Raw genomic sequence first — 18,258 nt, 5'->3', positions numbered from 1 at the left:
GTGTAAATTGATAATGGGTCAGATAGATACAGTGGGATGCAACAAGCTTGAATACACCTGAAGGTACCGATCATCGAGGCCAGCCGTAACAGGGGGTCATTATCTTGCCGGTTTAATCTTGCAACTGGGACCTAATAAAATCAGTTAGAAGAGCTTCAGTGCTTTATATACCAATCTTCTGCAGTAATCACACCGTTAACGCGGTTTGGCATTGCCTCATAGGGGTTCTTTAAGATCCCATCTTCAAGGTTATCCCAAGCCTCTATTGCAGCTATGTCTAGGGCGTATTGCTTGGCGACTAAGAGGAAGAAAAAGCGGCATCAAAAACGCGGTGCCGATCGGGTTACCCCGGACCGAGATACCTGCAGCTGTATTCAAACTTATTGCATCCCACTGTAGCGTAACGCGCGAAAGTCGCCAGGGCAGACGCGTTATATTATGCAACTCTAAGGCAGAGCCGACCAATGGCGGCCCTGGAAACCGGCCAACCCAGACCGCTTGAGACCACCTAATCTGACCGGGCCGCTCCGGTCGGTCGGTCTGCGATCTGAAGAGGGTCTTCTTGTCAGACGGTCTGCCAGATGGTCGGTATGTTAGCCACACTGTGTATGACGAAGCTCGCAGTAATCACTTGGAATGTTCCCCCACTTTCCCAGCCGTACATCCGATGGTCCCGATCCTGCCCCGGAAGATGCCATTCGCTATCCAGAAAGCGTAGTTGTTGATTCTATGGAAAGTGCCCGGCTCGTGGGAGAACATCTGATCATGGCATTCGTAAATGCCGATCCCGGTTTTCCACACAACCCCTCCAGCCCTCCTCAGCTAAGACAAGAGCACAATCTCAGACACTTACCTTGTCTCGATATTCGGGGTTAACCCGGCATCTATCGCATCCGCCGTGCCAAACTACTAGATCGCCAACCGGGGATACGTAGGGAGCCAGCCGCTCCGAGCAAGTAGTGGTTGGGTCGAAATTGCAAGTTTGAGCCGAGAGAAATTTCCACGTGCGAACAATAGGGAAATAAATAGTTTTCGAGTCTTCCTTCGCAGTCATGGACTCCGTTCTGAACTAAAACCAAACGCAAACAAAGTCAATACTCCCGTTCAAATATCAATTACCAGAACATGGACATTACAGAAGCGAGGCTAGCCAGGCGACTGGCCACAAGAAACAAGCCGGGCAAATCTTGGCCGAAGGACAAGAACTCCTTTTTCACAGGGTTCATGGAACCTGTCCGTTTCGAAGGGAGCCTAGAAAACGCTATAGTGGAGGGTGAGGTGCCGAAAGGGTTGTATGGCGTTCTATTCCGGGTTCATCCTGACAACCAATTCGCGCCTCGATTCGAGGATGAAGAATGGTTCGCGGGAGACGGGTGTGCTTTTGCCTTGCGCTTCAAGGATGGTAATGTTGACTTCCAGAAAAAATATGTGCGAACTGAGAAATTCATCAAGGAGCGTGAAGCGAAACAGGCGCTCTATGGTTACTACGGAAACCCGTGGAGTGCTCTGCCCGAGGTTGGTGTCCGTGACGAGAAGACCGATCTGAGCACTGCAAATACCAATCTTGTTTTCCATCCATCTTCCGGATTACTGCTTGCCTTGGATGAGCTGAACCCGCCGTACGCATTAAACCCCTTTACGCTCGATACAATTGGGACATGGAACTTCCAAGGAACTTTGGAAGCCTTCACAATGACGGCACATCCAAAGTACGACCATGAAACGGGCGAGTTGGTTTGTTTTTCCAATGAGGCAGAGGGTCACTGTTCGGTAAGTGCTGCCAGAACTATGGATTAAAAAATGCCATAAGTAATGCTAATGAACTGGCAGGGAAAGCTCTACTATTTCACAGTAGGCCCAAACGGAAGGATTACCGAAAGTTTATGGTTCGAAAACCCTTATGGGATGAATCTCATACATGACTGCATCGTCAGCAAGAAGTATCTCATCATCATTCTGATCCCACAGAAAGTTGATGTTGATTGGAACAAAAAATGCAACAAGCATTACGCGTGGGAGCCAGAAGCGGACCTGGTATTTGGATTGATTCCACGCCACTCTCCAGCGGCCAGTGATGTGAAATGGTTTCATCTTGGTAATAGTTTTGCTGGTCATTCTGCAAATGGATATGACCTCGGGGACGGGCGGGTTGTTATGGACGTAACCATCGCAGATGGTGAGTGCCTAGGAGTGATGGTGTGCACTACCTGCTAACTTCTTATCTTAGAGAATTGCATGCCATGGTATCCTACCAAAGATGGTGTGATGCCTGACATAAACGCGATAGAGGTCAAACTCGCTCGTATCTACTTCGACCCAAAACTGCCTGGAACCAAGCATCGTGCCGAAGTGGAAATCATTCAGAGACATTCTGGGGAATTCCCAAGAATAGACGACCGTTTCCAAACTCGTGATTACACGACTATTTTTGTCCCTGCATTAGACGCAAATCAACCTACTGACTTCGACGCCGTCCTCTCTGTGGCAGGCCCAGTTCCTTTTTTCAATTGCATGACGATGCTCGACGTGAAAACGAGAGAACGGAAAGTGTGGTTTGCGGGGCCACATCACGGTGTGCTTGAACCTGTGTTCATTCCGAGGAGTAAAAATGCCCCGGAGGCAGATGGGTGGGTGATATTCCAACGAAATTGCTACGACACCATGACTACTGATTTTGCGATCCTGGATACTCGCTGTTTCGAGAACGGCCCAGTAGCAATTGTCAAACTACCGTTTCGGATCCGTCCTGGGTTCCATGGCAATTGGGTGGATGGAAATTTACTGGAATCTTTTAGGGAGAAGTATGAGCCTTGATTAATGGTAAAGCTTGCGTCAAGTGGTATTGGGTGAAACCGCGAATGTAGAGCCAATTGGACCTATAAATATAGTAAAAATGAACCTGGTGCCTTTAACTACATAAATATTATATATAACGATCCCACTGAGTGTATATTGACTACGAGCTGGGCGACTCTAACGAGTATCCTCAGGCTAAGAGAAAAGGAAACGAAAGTGAAAGGTGTTGGAATGAGGATACAAAGGAGACAAGGATCACAGTGATCTTGTTGGACTGGACTAGCATTGGAGTGGATTTGGCTGGACCGAGGTTAATCTAACCATCCTCGACGACGGCGAGTCTTCGCAGGCTTCAAGTACGGGCGCTGCAACTCCGCTAACACTTATAAGAACTGCAGTAGTATTCCAGCTTTGCGGGGTCAATTTCGTCACGAGCGCATCCAGCGGTCTCATAGTCATTGGACTTCCTCAATTGACCTCAGATCTCAATATACCGCAGTCGCTCGCCTTCTGGCCATCATCAGTTCAAGGGCTAGCCACAGCTTCGGCACTGCTACTCTCAGGCGCCGTCGCTGATGTCTTGGGGCCCCGATCCGTAAATCTATCGGGGTGCATACTCAACGGCGTGCTCATGTTGTCCTGTGGATTTATCAAGAACGTTCAACAGTTGATTGTTATGAGGGCATTGCAGGGCGTTGCCATAGCGATGCATTTCTCCAGTTCTGTAGCTCTCGTAGCTGACACTCAGCCCCGTGGACAGAGCCGAAACATATCGTTCGCTTGCCTGGGTTTAAGTCAGCTGCTAGGCTTCACCTTTGGCCTTGTCGTCGGTGGCGTACTCGTGGATACTGTTGGATGGCGCTCGGGATGGTATCTTTATGGAGGCGTTACCCTGCTCCTGTCCGCCGTCGGTCTATGGTCACTGCCAAAATCTGAGCCGCTCGGTTTCCGAAACATATTCGTTGATTTGATATACAGAGTCGATTGGATCGGAGCACTACTCGCCTCGGTTTCCATGGCCTCGATTTCCTATTTCTTAGCGTAAGTTGAGGTATTTCTAATTGTAACCAGAATGGTACTAACCAGATCAAGGGTTATCAGCACGGACGTCCATCGTATCAAAGAGACCGGGACTGTTACACTCCTATGCTTCAGCTTGGCGACCCTGCCACTGTTTGTTGGTTGGATGCATTACCGAGTCAAAAGAAGCATGCCGGCTCCAATACCTAATGGCTTCTGGAGCAACTCTGCGTTTACTACCATATGTATTGCTATAGCTTTATCGTTTGCAGTGCTGAATTCTGTTGATCTTCTTACAAGTCTCTAGTAGGTGAACGGCCAGAAGGTTTTGAATGAATGTTTTACTGACTATACGCCCACAGCTTTCAAGAGATCCAAAATTTGTCGGCTGTCGACGCCGGAATCCGCATCCTTCCCAGTACCGTCGTCGGACTAGGCCTCAATCTGATGACCGGCCTCATCGTGCATAAAATACCTGCTGTCTGGCTTGTAGCGGTCTCGTCGCTACTTCCCTCGGGATCGCCGCTTCTTATGGCCGTGATCAATCCCAGTTGGTCCTATTGGGTCGGTGCCTTCTTCGCACAAATCCTTCTGCCATTTTCTATCGATGTGCTCTTCACCGTCGGACTCATTATCGTTACTGAGGTTTTCCCTGAGAAGAATCAATCCGTTGCTGGTGCTGTCTTCAACACGGCCGCGCAGTTTGGGAACGCTCTGGGGTTGGCTATTGTGCAGGTAGTCTCCGCAGCGGTAACAAACCAAAAGATCAACCCAAAGTCCCCCGAGGCTCTCTTGGAAGGTTACCGTGCATCTTTTTGGACTCTCTTTGCCCTAATGCTTGTTTGCGTACTTGTGGCAGCACTTGGGCTACGGAGAGCGGGTAAGGTTGGGTCGAAGCGTGATTGACATGATCCTCTGATCTACTCCTCTCCATCCATGGTCTTCTTATTCTACATAACTTGTATTTCCAACCACGATGGAGTGGTTGAACGATGAAAGTTTATCATATGTTCACGGTCTTATGGAGTGTGTTCAGAATGCGAATGCGACGAGATGCGTTATGGTCATGAATTGATTATGCGATCAGGTTGTCAAACAGTTTGGAACCGCCAAACCGATGTTAAGCGTGGCTTACAGAAGCTGACTTGCTCCAGAGCTACTACCTTGAGGCACCCTCAAACTCCACCCTAGATGAACTATTGTGTTCAGATTTGATGACGACAACAATGTGTTATTTATTAACTTCTCAGGGTGCTTCTCAGCAGCGTGCAATTACTCCTATGGCTAATGGTGGCGGAAGCATATATCTGGACGGATTGTTCGCGTCCCAGCAAATAATCCTAGTTTCAAAGCATGATAGATCTACAAGATATCACTATAGATAGATATTACGTCTTAGATGACTAGGCATTCTTTCGTGCTCGACCACTTTCATATGGCATTCTGTCATCAACGGTGGCTCATTACCCCCCAGCTTTTGTGGGCGTCTCTCCGCCTTCCTGAAAGGACTAGGTAGGAGTGTGTGGCTTCTGGATCTTGGTCTCTCATAAAGGCGTCACGGATCTATCGCTTTATCTCTCATAACCCTACGTCGTGAGGTTTGGAGATAGAGGCCTAGGTACGTTGAGGAGAGGTAATCGGTATGAAATGTGTACCTAAGTATCTCTCATTATAAATAACAGCAAACCGCCCTCATTTTCCATCCATTTCTTCCTCTCTCTAATCTTGATCATTTCTCCAGTATATCGGTCCAAACCAACAGATGCCGATGAAAGTCATCCAGAAACTCCTTCATCACCTTATCATGCGAAGAATCACTAAAGTCTCCCCTCCTACTACCGTAACATTTTCACAATGCAAAGTTCAGCATTTTAGCAAGACCAGAAAGAATAGCAAGTCACATCGCGTTCAGAGGAGGCTGTCCCAACGGGATCGCATCGTTACGGAGCGTGCTGGAGAGTCTATGAGCAATGGATCATGGGTAGCTAGTTTACGGACACGAGCGACACGACGCAGGAAATCGTCCATGAAATCGAAAGAAAGCTCCAAGGTATATGATTCCGGGGATATGAAAGCGTGGTTCTAATAGTTGTACAGAGAAATGCGGTAGTTTGCTCAAGCCCAAGAACTGTTCCACTTCCCCCTGGACGTGGAAACGAGTCCCGACAATGACGACGATGCTGGTTTGCCAAGCATTAAGGAAATCTATAAGGGGCTGCAAGTGAACCGAAATAAGAAACGGCTATCTAGAGGTGACCAGTGAAATGAAAGGAATAGAAGGTGCTTTTCAAGATTTAACAGTATTCCTAGTGGATTTGGCTGTCATAACTTGGTCATATGAGCAGCGTAATAACGCACTATTTTGCAATTCTGCAGTCTCTTCTGTATATTTTATATACTTTACCATGAACAGTTACTAACATCTATGGTTTCTTTGCTTCTTTACAGTCCTTGGAGCAAGCATTCAAGACAGAACTACGTGGTAGAAGGCATACATAAGATAATATATGGATTAGAAATTAAATCGTCCCAAACTTCTTAGGAAATATCATAGAGATCTAACTGAAACTTTCGTCATTAGTAGCTGTGTACTAGGCGTGATTAAACGGTGTGCTTGTTCGGTACGATAACTTTCTAGCAAGACCCAGGGTTGAAAGCCACTCCACCCAATCCACGTAGTGGATCCACTCGTGGATTCCACTGTCCACTCCACTGGCAAAATCCCAGTGGATTGGCTAATCCACCGAATCTACTCGGCGATGTCGTGGATGGATTGGGTGGATTTGGGTGGATTAGAAGTGGGGTAGTTAAGGGCGCCCATGTATTTGGCAGAATGCCTCTAACAGAGGCTGATGTGCCCCATAATTTTTGCAATATTGCTACCCTATGTCAAAAACACCATGAAACTTCTGAACAGCGCAATTTTAGAATACATACAATATAGGAAACACTATTCGAATGTCCTATGCTTTCTCATTGGGATGACGTAAGTCTTGATGGATATACATAAGATTTGCTCCGTGAGTGCATATCATCATGAGGGCCATCTATAGGCGTATATTTTCCTCAACAACATATCCAGCAAATATCAAGCTCGACTGTCCATACTTTGGATTTATAATATAACAATTATACCATTAGATAATTGCCGGCAAGCTGATTAAAAAATCGCGTCCAGATCCCTCAATATCTCAATACTGCGCGAAAAATTGCAAGCGATACTAATCGCGTCAAGCTCGTGATGTGAAGGATGTTAGGGACTTATCTAATACCCGACCCCAATATGGCACTCGCTACGTGCTCGTCCACCTCAAATTAGCTCGAAAGGTAAGTATCTGAAACATCCGCAGGATAAGGGCATATTGTGCCAACTGGTCGCGTTGGACGCGTCATTCGCGCTGACCTGACGACCTGTTGTTGACCCATCACCTGCACCATGTTTTGCGATTTCGACATGACAAAGAGATTATTTTACCATGACCTCGCCTGATTCCTGCTTCGACATTTCCGACAGCGGCTTCGGGTCCGCTGCCGAATCAACACCCTGCCCGACGCCGTATCCTACCCGTCCAACCTCGACCCCTGTCTCGACTCTGAGGACCTCTTCCGCAAGCGATGAACGGTACGAGCGTACGCTCTGGAGGCATTTCCCAGGCTGGGCGTTCTCTGAGCGAGCCAGGGAGACGCGTTGCTGGGCCTGGCAATTTGGATATGACATCCAAAAGGAAGACGCCCGCAGATGGATATGCCGAGCGTGCATTCGCAAGAATAATCCACATCCACGACATTTCGAAGCTGATGGTATTCATAACGCGTACAATCATCTGTTCAACGACCACGGGATCCGCGCTCCGCCTGGAATGACCCAAGGAACTGCTGAAAAGAAGGCGAATTCTAAGGGCAGAAAGCCCCCGGGGCAGCGGACTCTCGCTGAATCCATGAAGCTCGATCTACACGACCCCCGAGAACAAGCGATTGCAAATGACTTCATCAAACGCTTCGACAAGGAACACTTCCGGAGGCTTCTGATCGATTGGATCGTGGCCAAGAATCACTCCTTTTCAATTGCCGAGGAGGCAGAACTCCATGCTATCTTCGATTACTTGAACCCGTCAGTTTCGGCACGTAAAGCCAATATTACCCACACAACTGTTCGAGAAAAGATCGTCGCCGCATTCGAACAACACAAGCAGAAGGTGATAGAGGTCTTGGGCAAGGCGCCTGGACTTATCCACATCTCCTTCGACGGCTGGCGGTCTGGAAACCGATACGCCCTATATGGTATCTGTTGCTTTTTTAGGGACGAAAACAATAAGCCTTGCAAGATTACGCTTGGGCTCCCCGAAGTTAGCGCCAGGCACACTGGGCCTAATATCGCCGCAGAAATCCTCGACGTAATTGAATCGTATCAGATCCAAGATAAGATTGGCTATTTCACGCTCGACAACGCGAAAAACAATGATACCGCCATGGAGATTATTGGTGGAGAGCTCGGCTTCGTTGGGGCCCGCAGGCGAGGACGCTGTTTTGGGCATACCTTGAACCTCTCCGCCAAAGCCATTCTATTTGGGCACGATGCTGACGCTTTTGAGCGGCGGATATCAGGGGCAGAGCCTCTTACCGAAGCAGAACATTTGATTTGGCGCAAGAAGGGGCCAGCAGGCAAACTGCACAATCTTGTGGTAGCTATCCACAGATCTGACTTGTTGACTGGCATGCTTCGCAACATTCAACAAGAAGCCTTCAACAAGTCATCTGACCCAAAACTCAACGCCAGGAAGCCATTGGATGTTATTTTGGACAACGATACGAGATGGCTGTCACAGTTATACATGATACGACGAGCTCTACTGCTTCGCGACTATATCGAACGACTCATTGCCCACCATCGAATCGACTTCGAACAGCAGAACAAGGCCAAGAGGGGCGGTCCTAAGAAGTCACTCACATTGCCCTTTATTTGCCAGCCAGAGAACCAGTTATCCGACAAGGACTGGGAGGTGGTCGAAATATTTGCGCAAATACTTAGTTACTACGAAGCCACGATCAAAATGCTAGAAGGCGACGGCCAGATCCGCAAGCGGAAGCGTGGGTGGACTGGGTCATATGGTAATATTTGGGACGTTATTCAAGGCTTTGAATTTCTTCTCGAGCAACTTGAACGTTTTAAGGACATCGCGAAGGACTTCCCTGATACTGAACACTTCAGGATCAACATCAATTTGGGCTGGCAGAAGTTGAATGAGTACTATGAGATATTGAGCGAGACGCCCATCTACTACACTGGCCTGGCGCTCCATCCGGCATACCGATGGAAATGGTTTGAACGCAACTGGACTGATCGCCCTGAGTGGATTGACGAGGCGAAAAACATGGTTCACGATGTCTGGCGTTTTGAGTATCGGGAGGCCGCGTTGCCTGGACAGGAGCCGCCAGCCGTTGAGCCAGTTCCCAAGCAGCGGAAGACTTCGGACAATCCGTTTCAGGAATACCTTAAACGAAACCGCTACACAGCGCCAGAAGCAGGTCATGATGGCCTTACGCTAGGCGAAGATGAATACCTGCATTGGATTACGCACTGCGAAAGTGGTGATGGCTCCATCAACGATCCTCTCGCTTACTGGCACGAGAAGCGATTCAAGTATCCAAACTTATCGCGAATGGCGCTTGATTTTCTCACGATACAACCAATGTCTGCTGAGTGTGAGCGTCTTTTCTCAGCAGCAGGTCGGATGGTGAACCCTCTCCGCCACCAACTTGAAGCCCAGATTATCGGGATGTGCCAGGTATTGCGTTCATGGCTGAGGGCGGATATTATTCATGAATTAGATCCCTTCTTTATCTCGGTGGACGAAGAAAAAGTCAACCTCGAATTAGCTCAGATGTCGGATCAACAGCTTGAAGGATGGGCAACAAAGTGGCTCACTCAGGTGGTGGGCGTTCAAGACGAGATGGGGGCCCGTTAGGGATAAGGTCCCACTCGGAAGTTGGAATAAGGGACCTACGTGGGCAATGGCTTCGGGAATAGCGTCACCATCATGGCATCAAGAATAGAGGCACTTGCCAATCCACCCAATCCACCCAATCCACGATAGCTTCCAGTGGATCCACTATACTGAGATATTCAGTGGATTATGATCTACCCACTCCACTCGAGCTGCCAGTGGATTGAGTGGAGTGGCTTTCAACCCTGCCTGCCTTTAAGGTGATAAGTGGGGTGTGCCACTCACTTATCGCATACGTTATTCTAAATAAGAGCTATTAATATATAATAAATATAATTTTAAATAAGAAAACTAATTTATATTAGGTTTATATTTATAAATAATATAAGGTATTTAATACTAAGTAGGTTAGTTATTATATCTCTTAATAATTAATATATATTAGGCTTATTAATATAAAGAAGTCTTATTAATAGCTAGTAAGCTAAGTTCTATTTAAGTGCTAATAAATATAATCTATATACTAAAGGTGGCCTTTTGGCTTAGTAGAGAATATAAGTGATCTAAGAGCTGGATCTAAGGGGATCGGTCGTGATCTATGGTGATCTATCCTTGGAGCGTTGTGATCTAAGTGATCTAATGGAAGAGGATTGTTACTGGGAGAAGTGATCCTGATGTGATTGGTGAAAATTGTGGGGGGCACGTGACGTAGGCGCAGGGGTCGTAACACAAAGGCAGAGGGACAACGCCTAAAGGAGGTCTTCAACGGAGATCAGGCTAGGATAATCCCTATTCCTTCTGTTACCGCTCAGTATAACGATGAAATAAATCATATAGATCGCGGCAATTAGATAAGATCCTATACCTTATATTAGCATCGTTTCTAGCGCAGTCCTTAGCAGGTATTACTTTAGTTTTTCATCCTTGATATTGCACTTATAAATAGCTTTATTTTACAGAAGAAGACCTGGCAGCCTTATTAGAAGCCTTATAGTATGCTTTGAGATTAGAAAGAGGTTATTTATAATGCCATTTTGAATAAGTATGGCACTGATAGCAGCATAAGGAAGAGATGCCATACAGGGAAGGAAGAAGACAGCGAGGATCTTAAAGCACAGCAAATTCACCTACAAAGAGATATCAATTATGTCCATAGAGGCAAAAATTCCGACTGCCTAGCTTGCAAAGGCTTCCGGCAAGGGCAGCCTTGACCCTTTAAAAAAAAAAAAGCAAAAAAGGAGCTTATCTACAGCCGATATCAGGAAATCAGCGGCGATCACAGACCCGATACGGCTGCAAAGTATGTGAGGTAGCTATTTATAACTCAGCGAGCTGCTGGTACTTCTATCACATGTAAAATTAGGTGTGTGGGGATGTACCTTAAGTTGCGCTAATTTTAATTGGTTCTAGACCCCTGTCGTGACCTCGTTGCAGTCTTGTGCCGGTCAAAGAGATAATCGCGAGAATGTCACAAAAGCCGCTAAGTTCTCTTTAGTGTTATCGGCTTTCAGCCACCAGTCTCGATTGTAAAAGGTGCGAGTAAGAAACAAATTACGTCGGATTAATCGAGACCCGATGGAACCTGCTCTAGGACAAGTTCATACTGTATTCAGCTCCCACTTGGGCCCTTATTTAAATGCTTCTCGCAGTATTTTTTGCAGATATCGCAAATTCTGCAGGGTAGTAAAGTGCTAGTTTCTCCACAAGTCGTATTGGTCGTGTTGGTGATGTTCGTATTGTCCGTATTGGTCGGTGGAGCACACTAATTTAGCTCTCAGCCACAAGTCTCAGCTGCAAATAACTTGAACGAGGTACCAAAAAGCCAGCCCAAATGGCTCTGTAGACTGCTCTAATTACTGCAATTATAAGCAGATAGTCTGAAGTAATCTATGCCATCAACAGTTGGCCAGGTTTCCCACTACTTAGATCTCTTATAACAGGAGAACAGACTACTCCAGCGACACGTGGGTATTAAATCCGAGTGATCCGAGTGAGCTTCACCGCCGTACAAGGATGTATTTATGGGTCCGGATATACGTGCATAACCAATAAGCTATTAATAAGTCGTGACTTCGGATAAAAGGGTCATGCACAAAGCTTTCCTGTCTTAACGCCAGTGCAATATCTTCCTCGCATCTCAGTTGAAGCTCGTTGCTTGTATTCTTCAGTTGCTGCCACATATAACACCTATCAGGATGGCTCAAGTCCAAGGCCACTGCGAAGACCGTTTTGTCAAGCTCCGCGACTTGATGCAAGAATTCATCGCGTCCGGACAAGACATCGGGGCGAGTCTCTGCGTGAATATCGACGGCGACAATGTGGTGGACTTATGGGGCGGCTACGCCGACGCATCAACCAAGAAACCATGGACAAGGGATACTGTGGTGAACGTCTTCTCGACCTCGAAACTAGTCACCAACCTCGCAGCTCTGATGCTGATCTCGCGTGGTCTCCTCCATCCCGATGACAAGGTCGCCCAGCACTGGCCTAAGTTTGCAGCGAAGGGGAAGTCCGAGATCACGGTCGGCCAAGTGTTGGCTCACACAGCAGGTCTCTGCGCGTGGCAGGATGATATGACGCTAGAGGATATATGCGACGTCCAGTCGGCAACCGACAAGCTGGCGATCCAAGCACCGCTATGGGCTCCTGGAACCGCAATGGGATACCACGGTTTGACGCAAGGTTTCCTCATCGGGGAACTGGTACGAAGGAAGACGGGCATGTCCATCGACAAGTTCATAACGGAAGAGATTTACCGGCCGCTGGGCGAGGAAGCGGACTTCCAGCTCGGGTGTTGCAAGGAGGACTGGAACCGAATTGCCCCCGTCATACCTCCACCGGGGCTTTCGATCCAAGAGGCGCTCAGCAAGGCGGGGTTCGAGCAAGACTCAATCATCGTGCGCACGTTGTGTAACCCTTCGTTCGTTGCCGAGGACGCCAACACTGCGCTCTGGCGGTCCTGCGCGTTAGGTTCAGTCAACGGCCACACAAACGCTAGGGCACTAGTCAAGATCCTCTCCTGCTTCTCGCTCGGCGGCACATGCGCTGGAGGCGGCCATCGCTTGCTGTCAGCTGAGACGGTGAAGCTGGCGCTTACGGAGCATGCCATTGGGACAGATTTAGTGACAATGCGGAGCGGGAGGCGCGGACTTGGAATCTACCTCACCGGACCTGGGTCTGGAATCGTCGAGGGCAAGCTGCCGGCGGGCAATGTTGGGTGGGGTAGTGGATGGGGCGGTTCGATCGTCGTTATTGATAGCGATAGGAGGCTCACAATCGCGTATGCCATGAACAGAATGCTAAGTGAAGAGCATCCTTCCCCGGCAGCGTTTATTAAGGCGATTTATGAGATACTTGGAGTTACCATAGCTGCCTGAAGCTATGTGTTGCATAATAGGGCATGAGAAGGTTTATTTACATAAGGTCTTATTAAATCACCATGGAGTCTATTGCATTACAAAGGGGAAGTGCAAGAGCCCAGCAGTTTAACCCCAAAGTGTTTCTTCCAAAATTGGCGATTAGACATGCTCCGGAGACTATCACTAAGCTTGATCAAGTTATAAGGGAATGCTTTCTCAACCAATCGGTTCCGATTTTCAGCTGGCTGAAGAACATTGAACATCGTGGACAAGGCGATATTGTTTCACCAGTCGCAGAGCCTCAAACTCTAACAGGGCTTCGTGAGAGCCACAGAGATTCCTCTGCCGATCACGGCCTAACGACCACTGAGCCAGTCTTACGGTGTAAGCCGTCAAACCTGGACATCGGGGATTCCGGGGCATCTTCCAATATCACTTGCAACAGTGATGGATTGAGAAATCCAGACTCTATTCCCCAATCCGTTACCAGTTCCAATGACGGGTCAGTCTCGGAATGTTTCTATATCAAAAGTATCTCGCAAAACGCGCAACGGAAGAAATCGCAGCGGAATATCTTGACAAAGCCATCGCGTCCACACAGAAAGCAATTGACTCACAATCGTTGGACAACAATGGCCTAGCAAACGCATTAAATAACCTTTCGATATTTCTCAAGGAGAGGTTGCTCAAGCATCAAAACAAAAGAGATCTGGACGAAGCTATTGAAATGGCACGCGGGGCTATCGAGAAGGCTCAGGGTGATGCTTTGGCTAGGTGCTTGAGCAATCTCACTTCGTTCCTCATCAGGAGATATCAGGTCGCTGGGGCTCAAGCCGATCTTCATGAGGCAGTTCAAGCATCGCGACGGGCCGTGGAAATCGCCACAGAGGCGCATTCGGACAATTCCGGATGCGTCGCGCATGGTACAATGGGAACAAAGGGCCGGAATTTTGAGATCGCCACCAAATTGCCATTTACTTTACTCAACTGTCAAGCCACCACGGCTAACATCAACGTTCCCGCCTACTCCGACAAGATATGCCAGTCCACTACCAACCAGTCGACCTATGGATGCTCCGACGCCTTGGTCATCCAAACCGAAACCTCACCCAACTCTTCCCTTGGAACAATTGCTAGTGTTGGCATTACTAACGGGAACCTCTCCTCCCCGTGGCAGGCTGCACACCTTGCCCCGAGCCAACAAAGCTCAGGACCTTCCGTCGAGACAGCAGGTGTCCACGGCCCGATCCGAACTTCCCACCTACTGCGAGTACCTATATTCAGCCCTCCTGCCTTTGACAACAATATCGCACCACTACCCGCCCCCGAACCCGTCGAGAAAACGCCCGAAATCGGCGTCAGGACACTCCCACCGCACTACGACGACATTGTCGGCACCCCTAGCGCTGGTGGCCTTGTAGATTTGTTTTCCAACCTAACAGGTTATGGCCTCGACGGCCCAGACGAAGAATAATTCTAACTTGGACGGGGTACACCTAAGATCCTGAACTAAACCGAGCTGGTCAACTTCGCGCACCCTGGAACACCGGGAGAATGCCCAGCGGGAATCTGAAGACTTTTGACCATTAATTTAAACATAGATGCTCCACGTCGCCCATCCCAATTTCGTTCCCCATTTCAAACGGTCGGTAGTTACAAGAAAAATACCCGTTGGCTCGAGCCGGGGATGATATCCAGACTTCCGAGTTTATATTTACTTTTGCTACCTAAACTCTAATACACTGGTAATACTCACGTTATCACTACGAAGTTCTCTCCTATTGCTTTTACTATCTTCCTTACCGTCTTTTCTCAGGTAAGCTTATCACAGAGCATTCTTATTATTATCAGGCTACTAAGATATTATCCTATAGGCGCAACAAAGCAAGGGCTCCTCTATCAAAGACGCAGCATCCTCTGCCCTTGACAGTGCCACCGGCATTATCTCCTCTGCAAAAGGCGCAGCGTCCTCTGTCGCAGGTCACGCCACCAGTATCGTCGAGAGCGCCCGTGGTTCCATCTCCAGTGCTATTGAGAGCAAGACAGGAAACGCTGCCTTGACTCCTACTAGCACCGAGGCTTCTCCCTCTAAGCATACTAATACTGCCGCGGCCGCCAGTATCAGCAGTAATATTGCCATAATCAGCTCTGATATCCAGACTGCAAAGGGCGCCGCTTCCTCTCTCCATTCAGCTCTGGCGTCGGCTAGCAGCGCTCTTGCGAGTGCCAAAGCAAGCGCGACCGCATCTGCCACGACTACAAGCACGCCTAAAGCCGCGGGTGCCATGCCTACTGCTGCTGTTGCCATGGGAGCCCTTATGGGCGGCGCTGCCGTTCTCGTTAATATGTAAATAGGCATGGTGTTAACGATATACTACGGCTATATGCTGTGGTCAGGAATATAACTAAGGTTAGGCTGATAATTAAGCAAATGGTCATATGCACAGGACTATATAGGGCTTAAGACTTAGGATTAGTAGGTGTTAAAGAGGTTACATAAGTGCTGGACTAGTCTCTAATTCCGGTAACGTGTTTGATAAGCGAGCCGGTCAAAAATCTCTCATCCTCCATTATTACTATTTAATTAGATATTTCTTAACCATTAAGTATGACACAACCTTCAAATGAAGCTAGAATCCTTCTTGCCCTTCAGGACCATCAAAATAACCGAAAGCTAAGCATCCGACGCGCTGCAAGGAACTATGAGGTTAAATATAGTACCCTCTATGACCGAAAGAATGGCATTCAATCGCGAGGCGATTCTATCCCAAATTCACGTCGACTATCCGATCTAGAGGAACAGATAATAGTCCAATTCGTCCTTGACCTAGATTGGCGAGGATTTCCCTCGCGACTGCGTTTTATAGAAGAAATGGCCAATTCTCTACTTACAGACCGCGACGCGTCACCTGTCGGCAAGCGCTGGGCTCATAACTTTGTAAAGAGACAACCAGAACTAAAGACGCGTTTATTTCGCAAATATGACTATCAGACAGCTAAATGTGAAGATCCGACTATTATTCGCAATTGGTTCAGGCTCGTACAGAACACAATCGCGAAGTATGGTATCCGATCAGATGATATCTGGAACTTTGATGAGACTGGCTTTATGATGGGCATCATTATGGCCGGAATGGTCGTCACTGGTTCAGAAAGGCAAGGAAGACCAAAGTCAGTGCAGCCTGGAAACCGGGAATGGATTACTGTAATTCAGGCGATTAATGCAGAAGGTCAATCGATCGCGCCGTTCATTATTGGTGCAGGCCAATATCACCATGCGAATTGGTACCGAGAATGCGACCTCTCAGGCGATTGGGTTATTGCAACGAGCCAAAATGGATGGACAAATAACGAGCTGGGTCTTGAGTGGCTAAAGCACTTTGATCGCTCTACAACTAACCGATCAACTGGTCCCTATCGTCTTCTGATCCTCGATGGCCACGAAAGCCACCACTCTGTCGATTTTGAGAGATATTGCAAGGAGAACAAGATTATCACGCTCTGTATGCCTCCTCACTCCTCTCATCTACTTCAGCCTCTTGATGTCGGCTGTTTTGGGCCGCTGAAAAAGGCCTATTGTCGAGAAATAGAGCATCTGATCAGATGCTCTATAACCCATATTTCCAAGACTGAGTTCTTCCCGGCCTTTTATGCCGCCTTTAAAGCTACTTTTACAGAAAGCAATATCCGGGGGGGGGGGGGGGGGGGGGTTTTAGAGGAGCTGGACTTGCTCCTCTTGACCCAGAAACCGTGATCTCAAAGCTTGATGTGCAGCTACGAACCCCAACGCCTCCCGGGGAGGTCAGCCAACCATCAACCCCATGGGTTTCAAAGACTCCTAAGACAGCAACAGAGGCTCAATCTCAGTCTGAATACTTAGAAAGACGAATCAGAAGACATAAAAGCAGCTCCCCAGAGTCAATTATAAAGGCTTTAAAGTCAAATACTAAAGCAACAAGGGCAATTATGCATGAGGTTGTCTTATTGAGAAATGAGGTGCGAAATCTTCGAGATTCAAATGAGATACTAAGCCGGCGCCGGAGGGGAAAAAGGACTAGACTACAGAAAGGAGGGGCAATGACTGTACAGGAAGCATCGCAAGTAATTGATCAGATGGATGTTAATGCGCAGGTAGTGGCCGAATCATCAAGAAGTGGTGGTCGAGGAAGGTCGGAGCGACCGGGCAGTCGGCGTTGTGGTGTATGCGGCACAGCCGGGCATAATGCAAGGACCTGTCAGGTAGTAATTGAGACATCATAGGGAAGAGTATAGTAAGTAGTTTTACTTGATTAGATGGTTTGTGGTGTTTTTAAATGGATTTAAAAGTTTAAGGCTGAGATTTTTGGTCGGCATACTTGTCCGGTCGGCATGCTTATCAACCACGTTACTCTAAATTAAAAGATTATGTTGTAGCTCTGCTATATTGCTCCCTTGAATCTTCGTTGTTATAATAGCTTCTTTCTCTCGTCCCTCTACTACTATAGTAGCTTCTGTCTCTTGTCTCTCTGCTATTATAATAGCTTTTTTCTCTTTTATATCTCCTGTTATGATCTCTTCCCTCTTTTGTACTCTTGTCTCTCTTGCGTGATTTATTATTTGTCCGTTCAAGTCTCCTCGGCCTTGTTTCCTCATAAGTTACCCTTTTTCTCGGTTTGTCTTTATCAACTTTCGAGCTATGGGCAACTGCCCTCATAATAGCATTAGCTATGTTGGAATCCGACCCGCCTTTTTCAAGAAGTCCCTTCTCTTGTATAAAGTCTTTTAGCCCGGCTGGAGACAACAATGCCTTGCCACCTTGCTTATCTCTCTTGCATATTCTGATCAAGGCATCTCCTGCGGACTCGTGCTCAGGCCAATATTTCCGTTCTTCCTCAGGCATTTTCGATCTATAGGCTTTCTCAAACCATGCCCAAAATTCGGAGCCATTCTTGAAGGGTATTGACTCCCGGGCCCTCAATTCCCTCTTCGCCTTATGCACACTTCGTTCAAGTTCTCGTAGCATGATATCGGTCGTAATAGCTAGCCCGTTGGTGGCGTCGATCATGCGCTTCATCGTCGATGTCGAGACGATATTGTCTGATCTTTTGTAGATAATGTTGTGTTGTACCTCAGCCCAAGCCTGGGTAACCAGCGTTCCA

The 18,258-nt window shown here is 47.7% G+C and overlaps 5 protein-coding genes across 5 annotated transcripts; all 5 read left to right on the top strand.

Moving 5' to 3' along the window:
• Positions 1 to 746: 746 nt before the first annotated feature.
• On the top strand, positions 747 to 2,893 carry BKA55DRAFT_657638 (carotenoid oxygenase). Its single transcript, XM_046197491.1, has 3 exons — positions 747 to 1,770; positions 1,831 to 2,176; positions 2,228 to 2,893. The coding sequence occupies exons 1-3, from the start codon at positions 1,126 to 1,128 to the stop codon at positions 2,812 to 2,814; spliced, it is 1,578 nt and encodes a 525-aa protein (XP_046041010.1). The 5' UTR covers positions 747 to 1,125; the 3' UTR covers positions 2,815 to 2,893.
• A 291-nt stretch (positions 2,894 to 3,184) lies between these two features.
• On the top strand, positions 3,185 to 4,722 carry BKA55DRAFT_530376 (major facilitator superfamily; the record flags this gene model as incomplete). Its single annotated transcript, XM_046189145.1, has 3 exons — positions 3,185 to 3,837; positions 3,889 to 4,122; positions 4,179 to 4,722. Coding segments are annotated over 3 exons (1,431 nt in total), but the record flags the coding sequence as incomplete, so codon positions are not given.
• A 6,954-nt stretch (positions 4,723 to 11,676) lies between these two features.
• BKA55DRAFT_586716 (beta-lactamase/transpeptidase-like protein) lies at positions 11,677 to 13,491 on the top strand. The gene has a single exon (XM_046194602.1). The coding sequence runs from the start codon at positions 11,957 to 11,959 to the stop codon at positions 13,136 to 13,138; it is 1,182 nt and encodes a 393-aa protein (XP_046041008.1). The 5' UTR covers positions 11,677 to 11,956; the 3' UTR covers positions 13,139 to 13,491.
• BKA55DRAFT_586715 (uncharacterized protein) lies at positions 13,474 to 14,870 on the top strand. The gene has a single exon (XM_046194601.1). It carries the CDS (start codon positions 13,635 to 13,637, stop codon positions 14,592 to 14,594), a length of 960 nt encoding a protein of 319 aa, XP_046041007.1. The 5' UTR covers positions 13,474 to 13,634; the 3' UTR covers positions 14,595 to 14,870.
• A 21-nt stretch (positions 14,871 to 14,891) lies between these two features.
• On the top strand, positions 14,892 to 15,641 carry BKA55DRAFT_586714 (uncharacterized protein; the record flags this gene model as incomplete). The annotated part of the gene is made up of 2 exons (XM_046194600.1): positions 14,892 to 14,936; positions 14,995 to 15,641. Coding segments are annotated over 2 exons (522 nt in total), but the record flags the coding sequence as incomplete, so codon positions are not given.
• Positions 15,642 to 18,258: the final 2,617 nt, after the last annotated feature.

The sequence above is a fragment of the Fusarium redolens genome, assembly GCF_020744475.1.
Source record: "Fusarium redolens strain MPI-CAGE-AT-0023 chromosome Unknown BKA55scaffold_37, whole genome shotgun sequence".
Classification (NCBI taxonomy): Eukaryota; Fungi; Ascomycota; class Sordariomycetes; order Hypocreales; family Nectriaceae; genus Fusarium; species Fusarium redolens.
This window is presented reverse-complemented; position numbering and strand designations above follow the sequence as displayed.